General features: G+C 48.9%; 1 protein-coding gene across 1 annotated transcript; it reads right to left on the reverse strand.

Annotated features, from left to right (window-relative positions):
• Nucleotides 1-5471: 5471 nt before the first annotated feature.
• LOC311133079 (NXPE family member 3-like) lies at nucleotides 5472-14433 on the reverse strand. Its single transcript, XM_084166514.1, has 5 exons — nucleotides 14339-14433; nucleotides 8185-8945; nucleotides 7953-8023; nucleotides 7645-7857; nucleotides 5472-7531 (listed from the first exon to the last, which is right to left on the reverse strand). The coding sequence occupies exons 1-5, from the start codon at nucleotides 14417-14419 to the stop codon at nucleotides 6981-6983; spliced, it is 1677 nt and encodes a 558-aa protein (XP_084022640.1). The 5' UTR covers nucleotides 14420-14433; the 3' UTR covers nucleotides 5472-6980.
• Nucleotides 14434-17519: the final 3086 nt, after the last annotated feature.

Genomic DNA, 17519 nt, shown 5'->3' on the forward strand with positions numbered 1-17519 from the left:
TTTTGTCTATCATAGTTGACGTGTACCTATGATGAAAATTACAGGCCTCTCTCATCTTTTTAAGTGGGAGAACTTGCACAATTGGTGGCTGACTAAATACTTTTTTTCCCCACTGTAAATGCATCATATGTCGTCCTCTCTTACCTGTAAAGGCACAGAATCCTTAAGGCGACGACAGACCAAAATAACTGCTACTAAGTGGGTCTCCCGAGTGGCGCAGTGGTCTAAGGCAATGCTAGCAGTGGGCGCAATGCTAGCTGTGCCACTAGAGTTTCTGGTTCGTATCCTGGCTCTGTCGTAGCAGGCTGTGACTGGGAGACCCATGGGGCGGCGCACAATTGGCCCAGGGTAGGGGAGGGAATGGCCGGCAGGGATGTAGCTCAGTTGGTAGAGCATGGTGTTTGCAACGCCAGGGTTGTGGGTTTGATTCCCACGGGGGAGTATGATAAAAATAATGTATGCACTAACTGTAAGTCGCTCTGGATAAGAGCGTCTGAAAAATGTAAGTAAATTATCTTTTGTCTGACCAGGCAATAAAGTAGTATGGTTAAAAAAACGCACCAGAAAATGTCCATGGGCAGGTGTGCCTTTGGTTGGTGTCTCTCTGCCTCGGAGCGGGAGTCCCTGTGGTTTCTCATCCATTCAGTACCAAACATTTCTCTAAAACCAAAGTGGGCACAAAGAGATTGAGTTTCACACACCTTCAAGTAATTTCTCTAAATGGCATTATTTGTTTGAAAAGGAAGTGAGGATGAAAGGATGAAAGTGAGAGAAGGAGAGAGAGTTGGGAAGAGAGTGGAAGACAGACAGAGAGAAACAGAGAGAAAGACAGCAGTGGAAATGTACTTAGACTTGAGTATTTCAACAACTCTTCTCTTCCAACTTGTTAGGCAATCATATGTACCTACGGGGGAAGGATGGCCAGTCACACAGGAGGGTGATCTTTACTAAGGAGGAGGAGGAGGACGTGCTGACTGAGATGCATGCTGGCCATTTCGGAGTGAAGCGCATGATTGGCAAAATCAACCTACGCTTCTTCTGACGGGGAATTGTCAAGGAGGTGGACAGCTGGGCAATTGAAATAACCTTGTGTTTATCAATCACATTCTATTATATCTTAAATTATTATGATTTTAATGAATGTCATATCAGAGAGCACACAATGTTTCAATTTGTCACTTTTTGCTTAAAGGTCAGTACCCTGTCTAGACTGCCAGAAGTTTGAGAGGGCGAAGACTGTGGAGCCGGAGTTGAATCCCATCAAAGTTGTTTCACCATGGCACATGATCGGTAAGTGTCCCAATTCAAATTTTGCCCTGATAAGTTGTTTTGTAATGGCTGCTTTATTTGACCACAGCAGAGTTCAATATTATAGAATGTGTGTGTTTGTGTCAGTACCCTTATAAATATGAACATCTGCATACTGTCTGACACAGATATGGGTAAGAATAAAGTAATCTTCTCTCTAACACTTTAAATGTTAGGGGTGGACCTCATCGGAGCCTTCACAAAATCCAGGAATGGAAACAATTGGTGTCTGACGGCGACCGATCACTTTACCAAGTGGGTGGAGGTAATACCCATTAAGGTCAGTAAAGGAAGAGTACGTGCTTAACTCTAAACTCCCTTCTGTAACCCATTAAAAAGGGTACTTGGAACCAAAAATTGATTTTAGTTTTGAATGATACCCATCAAGGACGAGACTGGCAAGACCACCTCCAAGGCGATGATGGATATCTTCTACACCCACGGTTCTCCTGAGGTCATCTTGAGTGACCGAAGTCATGAACGCTGGAACAAGGTACGGATGTTATAGGATATATTCTGTCACCAATGGTTTGTTTAATTTATTTTTTACAATTTGCTTTTGTTTTTCCATGGTACATAATCAGACATATTTCAATATCTTACATTGTCAATAGATATCGCTTTCCTACCCCCTCCTCCAGGTTTGGTGAATGAACCAACCAGACCCTCAAGACTGCCATGGGCAAGTCCCTTGATTGGTACCAGGAAGGGTGAGAGAACAACCTGAAGGTAATTCTCTTTGCACACAACAACAGCATCCAGGCCTCCACCGAGTACGGACAGGAGCCGCAGCTGTTGACTGAGGTAAACAATGCAATTGTATATACAATTATTGCATATACTGTAGTCTTTCAAATTTGTCATTGACTTGGTGTTGTTGTTTGTCTATTGCTATTTTTGTATAATGTACTTTCAGATCACTGAAACCCCACCTCATGTGGTGGAAGTTGTCGAACCAGATCAGAACGCCTTCGAGGACCCCCTTCAGGCACAGACTGAGGAGGTTTTTGACCAGGTCAAAATTATTGTCCACTGTTAATTTATTTTTTCTGGCCCTCCAAGAGATATGTAAGAAATGTATTTGTAATATGAAATATAATTGCATTTATTCCTGTTATCAATCAAGGTGAGACTGAACATCGACAAGGCACAGGAGAAACAGAAGGAGAGCTACCAGAGCAGAATCAAGAGGGGACCAAATGTACCTCTTCAATTTACCTCTCCAAATGACTTTAGGACCATCGATTGTGGATCCGCCTGATGTCCTCCATTACCAACCACCCTCCAACTTTTCATTACATCATCTACAGCTACTGTTATCATGTTGTCATTATCTGCTAAGAAAGTTTTCTTGCTCTATCATACTGGGCACATAATGTGAGATACACAGATTTACTAAAAACACTAGCACTGCAAACACTCAGAACAAAGAGAGCAGCAGTGCCTGGACTTTGCAGTCTCCCTCTTCCAGTCCCCCTTCCGAGACTGGCTGCCTGTTGAGAACAAGTGACAGACAGAACCTCCCACCCACACAGCAACCACCTCCTCTATATTCCACACACCAGAATTCAGTATTTTAGTCAATGATTGCCATGTGAGTGTCCAAAAATCTGTGAAAATAAATTAATGACAACTGTACCAAATAATATCAAAGTTTATGTATTAAAATCTTTAATATTGCCAGGTTGGTTTTCACAGCTGTTTCACAAGGTGTTCATTATTGTAAGTTGTAAGGTATCCTTTGATGGTATTTATTTGTCCCACATTTTTCATTGTATCCTTGGACCTACAATAGATACATATATATTCAACCACAAGGGTGTACTAATGAGCTATGCGAGATAGAAGAAAATTAATCATAATAGAGGACTACTGAAATTGTATTATTTCAGTGTAGATAAGGGAAGGGCAGGTTAAAATAAAAACATGACAGCCAGACAAGCCAGTGTATGAATCAAATGTATTTGCATATGAATGGAGTTGAAATTAGCTGACTTCGTGATCTGTAAGGTAAGAAACTTTAATGTGTCAAGCAGATTACACGTTTGTCTTTGCCATTTCAGAAACGTAGCAATGTTTAAGACATGGATTTAATGTTTTAATGTTAACAAGGTACCCAAAAGTAGTTTGAAGTAATGTTTACATTTTATTAGCTAAACAAAACCTATTTAAACAGCAACATTGTTGTGGAAATCAGCCTTGTTTGCATAGCACTGATGAAAAGAACGTCATTTAGGCTGTAATGCTCTCCAACATCACACCATTGATATAGCAATGGACGCTAATAGTTTATCGAAATACATTGTGAAGCAGAGGGGGACACTTTTTGGCCGGGGGACATTATTTGGCATGACAACCCCTGTTCCTTTGCCAATACACCTCATTCCTGTTACTTGCCTATCTCAGCCCTATTACCCACTTTCCTTAGGCCTGTATTCCCCAAGTCACCAACAGTAACCTATATCCAGCTATTCGCTGCACACCCCAACCCTATAATTTGCATATCTTAGTACGGTGACCTCTGACCTGTATACCCTAATCATTTCATAGATGTATAGGTCCCGTGTAGCTCAGTTGGTAGAGCATGGGTTCGATTCCCACGGGGGCCAGTATGAAAAAAAAAAAAAAGGTATGCACTCACTAACTCTGGATAAGAGCGTCTGCTAAATGACTAAAATGTAAAATAGATAAACATAGTACAGTGATATAACACATGTGCCCCAGCCCCATTCACATTTTTCACGAACTCATTGCCAGAAAGCTCAGCACTTGTGGGCTGTTGAGCTTTGTAACCATTGCTCCCCTTTTTGTTTTGTTGTATTTCCAATATACGTGGTAGTATCCTAACACATCAAAATATATAAGAAATAAATGCAAAAATGTTATAAATTGATTTGCATTTTAATGAGGGAAATATGTATTTGACCCCCTCTCAATCAGAAAGATTTCTGGCTCCCATGTGTCTTTTATACAGGTAACGAGCTGAGATTAGGAGCACACTCTTAAAGGGAGTGCTCCTAATCTCAGCTTGTTACCTGTATAAAAGACACCTGTCCACAGAAGCAATCAATCAATCAGATTCCAAACTCTCCACCATGGCCAAGACCAAAGAGCTCTCCAAAGATGTCAGGGACAAGATTGTAGACCTACACAAGACTGGAATGGGCTACAAGACCATCGCCAAGCAGCTCAGTGAGAAGGTGACAACAGTTGGTGCGATTATTCACAAATGGAAGAAACACAAAAGAACTGTAAATCTCCCTCGGCCTGGGGCTCCATGCAAGATCTCACCTCGTGGAGTTGCAATGATCATGAGAACGATGAGGAATCAGCCCAGAACTACACGGGAGGATCTTGTCAATGATCTCAAGGCAGCTGGGACCATAGTCACCAAGAAAACAATTGGTAACACACTACGCCTTGAAGGACTGAAATCCTGCAGCGCCCGCAAGGTCCCCCTGCTCAAGAAAGCACATATACAGGCCCGTTTGAAGTTTGCCAATGAACATCTGAAAGATTCAGAGGAGAACTGGGTGAAAGTGTCGTGGTCAGATGAGACCAAAATCGAGCTCTTTGGCATCAACTCAACTCGCCATGTTTGGAGGAGGAGGAATGCTGCCTATGACCCCAAGAACACCATCCCCACCGTCAAACATGGAGGTGGAAACATTATGCTTTGGGGGTGTTTTTCTGCTAAGGGGACAGGACAACTTCACTGTATCAAAGGGACGATGGACAGGGCCATGTACCGTCAAATCTTGGGTGAGAACCTCCTTCCCTCAGCCAGGGCATTGAAAATGGGTTGTGGATGGGTATTCCAGCATGACAATGATCCAAAACACACGGCCAAGGCAACAAAGGAGTGGCTCAAGAAGAAGCACATTAATGTCCTGGAGTGGCCTAGCCAGTCTCCAGACATTAATCCCATAGAAAATCTGTGGAGGGAGCTGAAGGTTCGAGTTGCCAAACGTCAGCCTCGAAACCTTAATGACTTGGAGAAGATCTGCAAAGAGGAGTGGAACAAAATCCCTCCTGAGATGTGTGCAAACCTGGTGGCCAACTACAAGAAACGTCTGAGCTCTGTGATTGCCAACAAGAGTTTTGCCACCAAGTACTAAGTCATGTTTTGCAGAGGGGTCAAATACTTATTTCCCTCATTAAAATGCAAATCAATTTATAACATTTTTGACATGCATTTTTCAGGATTTTGTTGTTGTTATTCTGTCTCTCACTGTTCAAATAAACCTACCATTAAAATTATAGACTGATCATTTCTTTGTCATTGGGCAAGCGTACAAAATCAGTAGGGGATCAAATACTTTTTTCCCTCACTGTACATTTTCTACCACAATCTGGAAAGTAAATGTAAAATGAGATGGCTTCTCCCGAGTGGCGCAGTGGTCTAAGGCATGATTTCCACGGGGGGATAGTATGAAAAAATAAAATAATGTATGCTCTAACTGTAAGTCGCTCTGGATAAGAGCGTCTGCTAAATGACTAAAATGTAATGTAAATGTCTCACAGAGACATAACATGGTCAGTGTGAGCTATTCCAGGAAGTGATGTTGTAGGCTAGTTCAGTGCTGCCCCTTCTCATTGAATAACTTTAAAGGCCGACTGGGGTACTGCAGGCTACCATTAGCAACTAAATTATGCTTATCATTTCTTCTGTGGATTTAAAAATAATCGGTTCAAGGACATACAGTGCCTTCAGAGAGTATTCATACCCCTTTACTTATTCCACATGTTGTTGTGTTACACCCTGAATTCAAAATGGATTAAATATAACATTTTTTATCTACACACAATACCCCATAATGACAGTGAAAATATGTTTTTGGATATTTTAGCAAATTAATTGAAAATGAAATACAGAAATATCTCATTTACATAATTATTCACACCCCTGAGTCAATACATGCTAGAATCTACTTTGGCAGCGATTGCAGCTGTGAGTCTTTCTGGGTAAGTCTCTAAGAGCTTTGCACACCTGGATTGTACAATAGTTGCACATTATTCTTTTGCAAATTCTTGAAGCTCTATCAAGTTGGTTGTTGATCATTGCTAGACAGCCCTTTTCAAGTCTTGCCATAGATTTGCAAGTCAATTTAAGTCAAAACTGTAACTAGGCCACTCAGGAACATTCCATGTCATCTTGGTAAGCAACTCCAGTGTATATTTGGTTTTGTGTTTTAGGTTATTGTGCTGTGTATATTTGGTTTTGTGTTTTAGGTTATAGACTGATCATGTCTTTGTCAGTGGGCAAACGTACAAAATCAGCAGGGGATCAAAAAAAAATTCCCCTCACTGTGTGTATATATATATATATATATATATATTTTTTTAACAGGACAAATCGGAGGGGGCACGTGCCTCTTTGTCCCCTTTGGGCATGACACCTTTGATGACCGCTAAGATATTTTCATATACCACGAGCATCATGAATTCAATGCATTGAAAATGAACACACATTTTCAACAATGTATTTGTTTTTTAAGCTGTTGAATACAGGCTTCTGGTTCCAAATTTGTCTGTAAAAGAGTTATGGTTGTGGTCTTGTGACCATTTTGAGAAATCATATCAAACTTCTCTGCCCATGCTAGTGATTTTGTCAATATTGCACAGGTGTTGAATAATAAAGAATTGTGGCAGAACTAATTTAACTCTATCTGCTAGTTCTTCACTGGGCAGATGTGAGAGAGGATAGTGTTTATCATGTTCTTGATGATGGGAGGGTGTGGGTGGATATTGTGGGGGAGGTGGTGGGCAAGGGTCATCTCCCAGGCGTCCACGAAGAAGATATTCAGACCCCTGAACATGGCCTTGAGTACCTCGTCCAGCTGCACTGAGAACCAGTCACTGAAGTTGAGGCTCTCCTGTAGGCTTTGGGCCCGGAGGTTGGCAGAGCGCACCACTACCACAGTCTCCGGAGCCCGGTCCAGAAGCCGCACCACCGCCCTTCGAATGTGGCGTAGTCGGCGAATGTAGACCTGCACAGGGAAGGTGCTGAAATGAGCCCAAATGCTGATGACTACAACAGTTTTTGAGCCCCCGGCCAGGCCATCCAGCTCGTTAGCTACATAGCGCAGCTGACTGATGCTGATAGGGGTCCAAGAGATGGGGGGACCGTGGCTCCGGTACTTTAGCAGGATGTTGTGGGGGATGTCCACCGCCATGAAGGGCCCTGCGCTCACAGGACTTTGAAGGTTGAATTCCCTCAGCTCTTTGACAGAGAGAGAGGGAGATGAATGTTGGGGGAGAGAGAGGGAGAGAGAATTTTAGTACACCTGAGACAGGTGAGTATGAGATGTAATAGTATTGGCAAACAACACTCACCTGGCAAGAAGCTGGTGAGGAACTCGTAGTACTGTCTGACGGTGGAGTCTCCATACATGTACACCATCTTGTCCTTCAGACACTGAGTAATGGCAGTGGTGTCCTTAAACTGGCGAATCACGACACCACCCAGCCCCCGCCATGACCCTTGGAAGTAATAACCAGAGGCTGTGGTCCTGATAGGCGCTGCCTTTGCACTGCTGCTTTCCACCTCTTGTTTGTCGGAAATACAAGAGGAGGCATGAGGCACCAGCTACCACCACTTTACAGAAACTCTCTGATTTTCCTTCACACTACGGAACTCTTACCTTTTTTCTTAGGCAGCACAGTGACACTGTCATTTGCCATAGCATGAATACGTGCTTTGAGGTTAACGCCACTAAAACATTTAGAGAATAATTTTACATTTTAAAGCAAGCAATAGCATTCCCCAGAACCATACCCTGTAATTGTACATATAACAAAAGGCAAAAATACTGCATATGTCCAAGGTAAAACGTACACTTTTTCCTACAACCACTCTTTTCACCCCGCAATTACCTTTGGAAGAGCAGTGCTTCCTTATCGGTTATCAGATCTTTCTGGTAACCTGCCCTGAAGTGGTTGATCCGTGTGTCACAGCTCAGCAGCTGCTTGGGCTTGTAGCAGTACCAGGGTTCACCCGTGTTGGGGTCTGTGTAATTGCACAGCGGCTGCTGGTTGGTTGGCAGGCGCAGGTTACACATGGTGGTCTCAGACAATATTCCAGAGCGGAACAGGCTCTTGTAAAGCACCCTGTCAGGATGTTCCTCACGTAAGCGTCGTAGAACAGGAACTGCCTCACTAGGATGGACTAATGTCACGTCCACCCATACAGACCCCTCCCACAGTAATGGAAAAATGGCAGAGTAAGTCCCATTCCTGTGGTCCAGCACGTGTCCGGCAACACCCGCCTCCAGCTCTGGGGAGTGCAGCCGGGCCAGCAAGAAGTCCCCACCATGGCTCTTGGGACGTCCCTGGAAATCTTTCATAAGGACCAGAGCCTCCAGCTGGTCCCCCACGTGCCACTCTCTCCTACCCCCTGCTGGGAGGATTGCAAACAGGCTGTGTGCAGGGTCACTGGTCTGGGTCAGGGGTGAAGACGTGAGCCATGGCTGAGTCTCTGGCCAGGCGATGGATTCCAGGAGGTTACGCTCCTCCAGAGCCTCCTCAGGTGAGGGCTCCTTACCCAGGTGGCTACAGAAGCTTCGCTCGCGGTCCAGGGGAGGAGGGTCCTCTGAGTGGATCCTGCGTAGGTCCAAGCTGCATAGGTCCAATTTCCACTGTGGAGGAGAATAGAGGTCACTAAGGGGGAAAGGGTGTTAGGCGGTGGAGGCTGCTGAGGGGAGGATGGCTCATAATAATGGCTGGAACAGAGCAAATGGAATGGCATCAAACACATCAAAGACGTGGTTTCCATGTGGTTGTGTCAGGCGTCAGTGTGTAGCGGTAGGACGGAGTCAGGCGCAGGACACAGAGATAGTAGACAACGTACTTTACTCATGAAAATAAATTAACATAATCTCCACGTAGGGAGGACAAATCCCGCTCACCAGTCTATGACACCAAACATAGAACAAACACGCACACAACACAGTGGGAGCCAGAGGGTTAAATGGTCGGTTAAACCCCACTTCGAGGCGTCTCCTGAGTGGTGCAGTGGTCTAAGGCACTGCATCGCAGTGTTAACTGTGCCACTAGAGATCCTGGTTCGAATCCAGGCTCTGTCGCAGCCGGCTGCGACCGGGAGACTCATGGGCGGCGCACAATTGGCCCAGCGTCGTCCAGGGTAGGGGAGGGAATGGCCGGCAGGGATGTAGCTCAGTTGATAGAGCATGGCGTTTGCAATGCCAGGGTTGTGGGTTCGTTTCCCACGGGGGCCAGTATATAAAAAAATATGTATTCACTAACTGTAAGTCGCTCTGGATACGAGCGTCTGCTAAATGACTAAAAAAATGTAAAAAAAATGTTTAAAAAAATGTTAAATAGGGAACAAATCATGAACATAATGGGAACCAGGTGTGTACAATAAAAACAAAACAAGTAGAACACAGAAACATAGATCGGTGGCAGCTGTGCGCCGACACTGGCCTCGGGGACGGCCAGGAGGATGCGGAGTAGGGCGAGTCGGATGACGACGGTGGAAATCGCTCAACAGGGAGGGGTCGAGGGTGTCCCTCCTAGGGACCCAGCACCGTTCCTCCGGACCGTACCCCTCCCACTCCACGAGATACTGCAGGCCCCCCACCCGACGCCTCGAATCCAGGATGGAACGGACCGAGTACGCCCGTGCCCCCTCGATGTCCAGTGGGGGCGGAGGAACCTCCCATACCTCAGACTCCTGGAGTGGACCAGCTACCACCGGCCTGAGGAGAGACACATGGAACGAGGGGTTAATACGGTAATTATGAGGAAGCTGTAACCTATAACAAACCTCGTTCAATCTCCTCAGGACTTTAAATGGCCCCACAAACGCCGACCCAGCTTCCGGCAGGGCAGGCGAAGGGGCAGGTTTCGGGTCGAGAGCCAGACCCACTGCGGTGGCGGTCGGCGCTCGCCTTCTGTCGCCTGATAGCCCATTGCAGGCGTACATGGGCAGCATTCCAGGTCTCCTCCGAGCACCGAAACCATTCATCCACCGCAGGTGCCTCGATCTGGCTCTGATGCCATGGTGCCAGGACCGGCTGATAACCTAATACACACTGAAATGGAGAAAGGTTAGTGGAGGAGTGGCGGAGGGAGTTTTGGGCCATCTCTGCCCAGGGGATGAAAACCGACCACTCCCCCGGTCGGTCCTGGCAATAGGACCGCAGAAACTTACCCACATCCTGGTTTACTCTCTCCACCTGCCCATTACTCTCGGGGTGAAACCCTGAGGTCAGGCTGACCGAGACCCTCAGACGTTCCATGAACATCCTTCAGACCCTTGAGGTGAACTGGGAACCCCGATCAGACACTATATCCACAGGTACCCCGTAGTGCCGGAAGACTTGTGTAAACAGGGCCTCCGCAGTCTGTAGGGCCATAGGGAGACCGGTCAAAGGAATGAGACGGCAGGATTTAGAAAACCGATCCACAACGACCAGGATTGTGGTGTTCCCTTGTGACAGGGGAAGGTCCGTAACGAAATCCACCGATAGGTGTGACCACGGCCGTTGTGGAACGGGTAGGGGTTGTAATTTCCCTCTGGGCAGGTGTCTAGGTGCCTTGCACTGGGCGCACACCGAGCAGGAGGAAACAGTCACTCAGGACCTTAGCTAAAGTGGGCCACCAGTACTTCCCACTAAGACAGTGCACTGTCCAACCGATGCCAGGATGACCAGAGGAGGGTGACGTGTGAGTCCAATAGATCAATCGATCGCGGACATCTAACGGAATGTACATACGACCCTCTGGACACTGGGGGGGAGTGGGCTCCGTACGTAACGCCCGCTCGATGTCCGCGTCAACCTCCCATACCATCGGTGCCACCAGACAAGAAGCCGGAAGTATGGGAGTGGGCTCCATGGACCTCTCCTCTGTGTCATACAGCCGGGACAAAGCGTCTGCCTTAGCGTTCTGGGAACCTGGTCTGTAAGAAAGGGTGAACACAAAACGGGTGAAAAATATGGCCCACCTTGCCTGGCGAGGGTTCAGTCTCCTCGCCGTCCGGATGTACTCCAGATTGCTGTGGTCAGTCAAAATGAGGAATGGGTGTTTAGCCCCCTCAAGCCAATGCCTCCACGCTTTCAGAGCCTGGACAACAGCTAACAGCTCCTATCCCAGCCTCGGATGTGTCCACTTCTACTATGAATGCCAAGGAGGGATCCGGATGAGCCAGCACAGGAGCCAAGGTAACAGGGCCTTCAGGTGACCAAAAGCCCTGTCCGCCTCAGCTGACCACTGCAGTCGCACCGGTCCCCCCTTCAGCAAGGAGGTAATGGGAGCCGCTACCTGACCAAAGCCCTGGATAAACCTCCAGTAGTAGTTGGCAAACCCTAAGAATCGCTGCACCTCCTTAACCGTGGTTGGAGTCGGCCAATTACACACAGCCGAAATGTGGTCATTCTCCATCTCCACCCCTGACACGGACAGGCGGTACCCTAGGAAGGGGACGGACTGTTGAAAGAACAGACATTTCTCCGCCTTGACGTACAGGTCATGTTCCAACAATCGACCAAGCACCTTGCGCACCAGGGACACGTGCTCGGCTCGTGTAGCGGAGTATATGAGAATGTCATCTATATACACCACTACACCCTGTCCGTGCAGGTCCCTGAAAATCTCATCGACAAAGGATTGGAAAACTGATGGAGCATTCATCAACCCGTACGGCATGACGAGGTACTCATAGTGCCCAGATGTGGTACTAAATGCCGTCGTCCACTCATCCCCTTCCCGGATACGCACCAGGTTGTACGCGCTCCTGAGATCCAATTTGGTGAAGAAGCACACCCCGTGCAATGACTCCGTCACACTAGCAATGAGAGGTAGTGGATAACTGTACCTAACAGTGATCTGATTGAAACCGCGGTAATCAATGCACGGGCGTAAACCTCCATCCTTCTTCTTCACAAAAAAGAAACTCGAGGAGGCAGGTGAAGTGGACGGCCGAATGTATCCCTGTCCCAGAGATTCGGAGACATGTGTTTCCATAGCTTCCGTCTCCTCCTGTGACAGAGGATACACATGACTCCGGGGAAGTGCAGCGCCTACCTGGATATTTATCGCACAATCCCCCTGTCGATGGGGTGGTAATTGAGTCACCTTCTTTTTACAGAAAGCGAGAGCCAAATCAGCATATTCGGGGGGAATGTGCATAGTGGAGACCTGGTTTGGACTTTCCACCGTAGTTGCACCTATGGAAACTCCTACACACCTCCCCGAGCACTGACTTGACCATCCCTTGAGAGCCCTCTGTTGCCATGAAATAGTTGGGTCATGAGAGGTTCACCAGGGAAGCCCCAACACCACTGGAAACGCAGGAGAATCGATCAGAAAAATAACAATTCTCTCCTCATGACCCTCCTGCGTTTTCATCCAGAGTGGAGCTGTGACCTCCCTAATCAGGCCTGACCCTAAAGGGCAACTATCTAAGGCATGTACAGGGAAGGGCACATCAACAGGAACAATAGGAATCCCTAATCTACGGGCAAATATACGATCAATAAAGTTCCCAGCTGCGCCTGAATCTACGAGCGCCTTATGCTGGGAATGCGGGGAAAACTCAGGAAATTCTATGTCAATACACATGTGTGCAACAGGGAGCTCTGGGTGAGTCGGGTGCCTACTCACCTGGGATGGTCCACCAGTGCTCTGCCTGCTGCCTCGACTCCCTGAGGAACCTCCCCAGCACCGACCAGCAGTGTGTCCTCTGCGGCCACAGTTGGTGCAGGAAACTGCCCCCCTTCCGGTCTCCCTTAGAGCAGCACCTCTGAGCTCCATCGGTTTAGGGTCGGAGGTGCTGGGGAATGGAATGGGCGGACCCCGATCCGGACGTCCGCGGGTAGCCAACAGGTTATCCAGCCGTATCGATAAATCCACCAGCTGGTCCAGGTTAAGGGTGGTGTCCCTGCAGGCCAGCTCCCGACGAACGTCCTCCCGTAGGTTGGTAGTGGTCAATTAGGGCCCTCTCATTCCATCCCGCCCTGGCTGCCAGGGTCCTGAAGTCCAGTGCGAAGTCCTGAGCGCTCCTCTAGCCCTGTCTGAGGTAGAACAGACGTTCCCCCACCGCTCTCCCCTCTGGTGGATGATCAAATACCGCCCGGAAGCGGCGGCTGAAATCTTCATAGCGCACCGACGCCGCGTCTATTCCTCCCCACTCGGTGTTGGCCCACGCGAGCGCTCTCCCCGACAGACAGGAGATGAGGGCGGACACGCTCTCGTATCCCGAGGGAGCCGGGTGGATGGTCGCCAGGTAGAGCTCCACCTGGAGCAGGAACCCCTGGCACCCGGCAGCTGTACCATCATATGCCCTCGGGAGCGAGAGCCGAATCCCACTGGGTCCAGGTGGTGAAGGGGTGGACAGCGGTATGGGTTGCAGTGTAGTTGAAGGAGGTGTAGGAAAACCCCCTCTCTCCCATCGCTCCATAGTGTTCAACACGCGATCCATGGCTGTGCCGAGAGTCTGTATCATGGTCGCTTGCTGCTGGATGTGTTCCTCCACTGATCCTGAAGGAATGAATGTACCTGCTGACTCCATTTGAGGTGCGTGTTTCTGTCAGGCGTCAGTGTGTAGCGGTAGGACGGAGTCAGGCGCAGGACACAAAGCTAGCAGACAACGTACTTTACTCGTGAAAATAAATTAACATAATCTCCACGCAGGGAGGACAAATCCCGCTCACCAGTCTATGACACCAAACATAGAACAAACACGCACACAACACAGTGGGAGCCAGAGGGTTAAATAGGGAACAAATCATGAACACAATGGGAACCAGGTGTTTACAATAAAGACAAAACAAGTAGAACACAGAAACATAGATCGGTGGCAGCTAGTACTCCGGTGAGGACGAACGCCGAAAGCCTGCCCGAGCAAGGAGGAGGGGCAGCCTCGGCTGAATTCGTGACAGGTTGATTCCACTCCATTGATTCCATTCCAGCCATTATTATGAGCTGTCCTCCCCTCAGCAGCCTCCACTGGTGGTAGGCTAATGTAGGTAGATGGTGATGGGGAAAGATCACTTTCTCTCCTTACCTCTAGAATGTTGATGATGAACAGGCCTGAAAGGGTCAGCAGGAGGAAGATGCTGATATATTTGGACAGGTGCATCCACATGGCCCCAGTCTCCAGTCCCCCTGATATTGACACAAAGAGCTGTTTGTGATTGCATAGCATGTGGCTGTTCCACTCAAAATACAACAACATGATTTCTCCACTTACCTTCGCTGTATTTGATTTCCTAAAACGGGGTGTGCGTTTATCAGACCTAGACTAGACCACATACAAATTCCTGTTGACCTGGCCGAGGCACACCAGATGAAGAATCCTAATTTCAAATTTTCCCATGTGACTGTTGCTTTACACCTTTCGGAAGCGAACCACTTGTAAAAACATTGACCCATAACTGTAACAACCTTTGTGCAACAGTAGCCACTTCAAAAATTACATTTATTGACTACCCAACCATGTACAGTACCTAAACCATGATTTGCCATGATGCCAATATTTATTTACAGGTCCCATTTAGCTAATGTCTCTTCTATCAACCTTGATCGCGGTTCCAGCAGCACTGACAGCTGTGTTGACATGACATATGGGTCTGTGACAACTGGATCATGTGACAAAAGCATTGTTTTGATTGGCTGTTGTTTGCAACTAGTTGTATAAATTCATAGGTGGTTTGAAATCAGATACAAATCAGATTTCTGGCCATGCAATTTGTGTCTGAACGGTCAAATCGGATGTATTTGCCCTCATGTTTTTGCTAGCTTGTCAGGGCGTGTTGTAGGTGTAGTGTAGGAATCAAATGCAGGACGCAGACTGAATGTTCCAAAAAGCTGTATTTCTGGCCCAACACAGGCAACAGGACAACTAAGCCCGACAGCAAAACCACGCACGAAGGCGAAAAGGCAAATGCGCACTAACAGGTGCGACAAAATGAAATGGTGCACACACAAGTGCAACTGAGCTCCAGCACAGTGGAGAAAATACGCTCAACCGAGCAAAACACAACACTGACGGAAACAATCATACACAACACTAGACAAACACAACGAGAAACTTATAGGACACTAATTACGTAAAACAGAAACAGGTGTGGAAACAAACAGACAAAAGCAAACGAACATGAAACATCTATCGGTGGCAGCTAGAATTCCGGAGACGACGAACGCCGAAGCCTGCCCGAACAAGGGAGAGAGGCAGCCTCGGCCGAAACCGTGACAGTACCCCCCCCTTGACGCGCGGCTCCAGACGTGCGCCGACTCCGGCCTCGGGGACGACCAGGGGGACGCGGCGCAGGGCGCGTCGGATGCCTCCGATGGAACTCCGTCAGGAGCGACGGGTCCAACACGTCTCTCCTCGGCACCCAGCACCGCTCCTCCGGACCGTACCCCTCCCACTCCACCAGATACTGGAGACCCCCCATCCGACGTCTCGAATCCAAGATGGATCTCACGGAGTACGCCGGTGCCCCCTCGATGTCCAACGGGGGCGGAGGAGTCTCCAAGATCTCATCTTCTTGGAGTGGGCCCGCTACCACCGGCCTGAGAAGGGACACATGGAACGAGGGGTTAATACACTTATACTCCACAGGTAGCTGTAATCTATAACATACCTCGTTCAACCTTCTCAGGACTTTAAATGGCCCTACAAACCGCCGACCCAGTTTCCGACAGGGCAGGCGGAGGGGCAGGTTTCTGGTAGAGAGCCAGACTCGATCACCAGGTGCGTACACCGGTGCCTCACTGCGGTGGAGATCAGCGCTCGCCTTCTGACGTCGGAGGGCCCGCTGCAGGTGGACGTGTGCAGCGTTCCAAGTCTCCTCCGAGCGCCGCGCCCACTCATCCACCGCAGGAGCCTCGATCTGGCTCTGCTGCCAGGGTGCCAGAACCGGCTGGTAACCTAACACACATTGAAATGGAGTTAGGTTAGTGGAGGAATGGCGTAGGGAATTCTGGGCCATCTCGGCCCAGGGAACGTACCTTGACCACTCCTCCGGCCGGTCCTGGCAGTATGTTCTGAGAAACCTACCCACATCCTGGTTTACGCGTTCCACCTGCCCATTGCTCTCCGGGTGGTAACCCGAGGTGAGGCTCACCGAGACCCCCAACCGCTCCATAAACGCTCTCCAGACTCTGGAGGTGAATTGGGGACCCCGATCAGCCACAATGTCCTCGGGTACCCCGTAGTGCCGGAACACATGGGTAAACAGTGCCTCGGCAGTTTGCAGGGCCGTAGGAAGACCCGGCATGGGGAGCAAACGACAGGCCTTAGAGAACCGGTCCACAACGACCAGGATGGTAGTATTCCCTTGGGAGAGGGGAAGGTCTGTTATAAAATCCACTGAGAGGTGGGACCATGGCCGTTGTGGAACGGGCAGGGGTAGCAACTTACCCCTAGGTAGATGTCTAGGCGCCTTACACTGGGCGCACACCGAGCAGGAGGAAACATAAACCCTCACATCCCTAGCCAACGTGGGCCACCAGTACTTGGCACTAAGACAGTGCACTGTCCGGCCGATACCCGGATGTCCAGAGGAGGGTGACGTGTGAGCCCAATAGATCAATCGATCCCGAACCTCGAGCGGAACGTACTTCCGACCCTCCGGGCACTGTGGTGGACTAGGGTCGGTGCGTAACGCCCGCTCGAGTTCAGCATCGACCTCCCACACTACCGGCGCCACCAGACACGACGCAGGCAGTATGGGAGTGGGCTCCACGGACCTCTCCTCCGCGTCATACCGCCGAGACAGCGCATCTGCCTTGCCATTCTGTGACCCAGGGATGTACGAGATCTTAAAAGTAAACCTGGTCAAGAACATACTCCATCTTGCCTGGCGAGGGTTCAGCCTCCTCGCCGCCCGGATGTACTCCAGGTTACGGTGGTCCGTCAAAATGAGGAAAGGGTGTTGAGCCCCCTCAAGCCAGTGCCTCCACACCTTTAGAGCCTGTACCATGGCTAACAGCTCCCTGTCCCCTACGTCATAGTTCCGCTCCGCCCGACTGAGCTTCTTAGAATAAAAAGCACAGGGGCGGAGTTTAGGTGGCGCGCCAGATCGTTGTGAAAGCACGGCTCCTAAACCGGCCTCCGACGCGTCCACCTCTACTTGGAACGGCAAAGAGGGATCCGGATGCGCCAGCACCGGGGCCGAGGTAAACAGGTCCTTCAGCCTCCCAAACGCCCTGTCCGCCTCGGCCGACCACTGCAGACGCAC

This window comes from Coregonus lavaretus (genome assembly GCF_964263955.1).
Source record: "Coregonus lavaretus genome assembly, chromosome: 7".
Taxonomy (NCBI): domain Eukaryota; kingdom Metazoa; phylum Chordata; class Actinopteri; order Salmoniformes; family Salmonidae; genus Coregonus; species Coregonus lavaretus.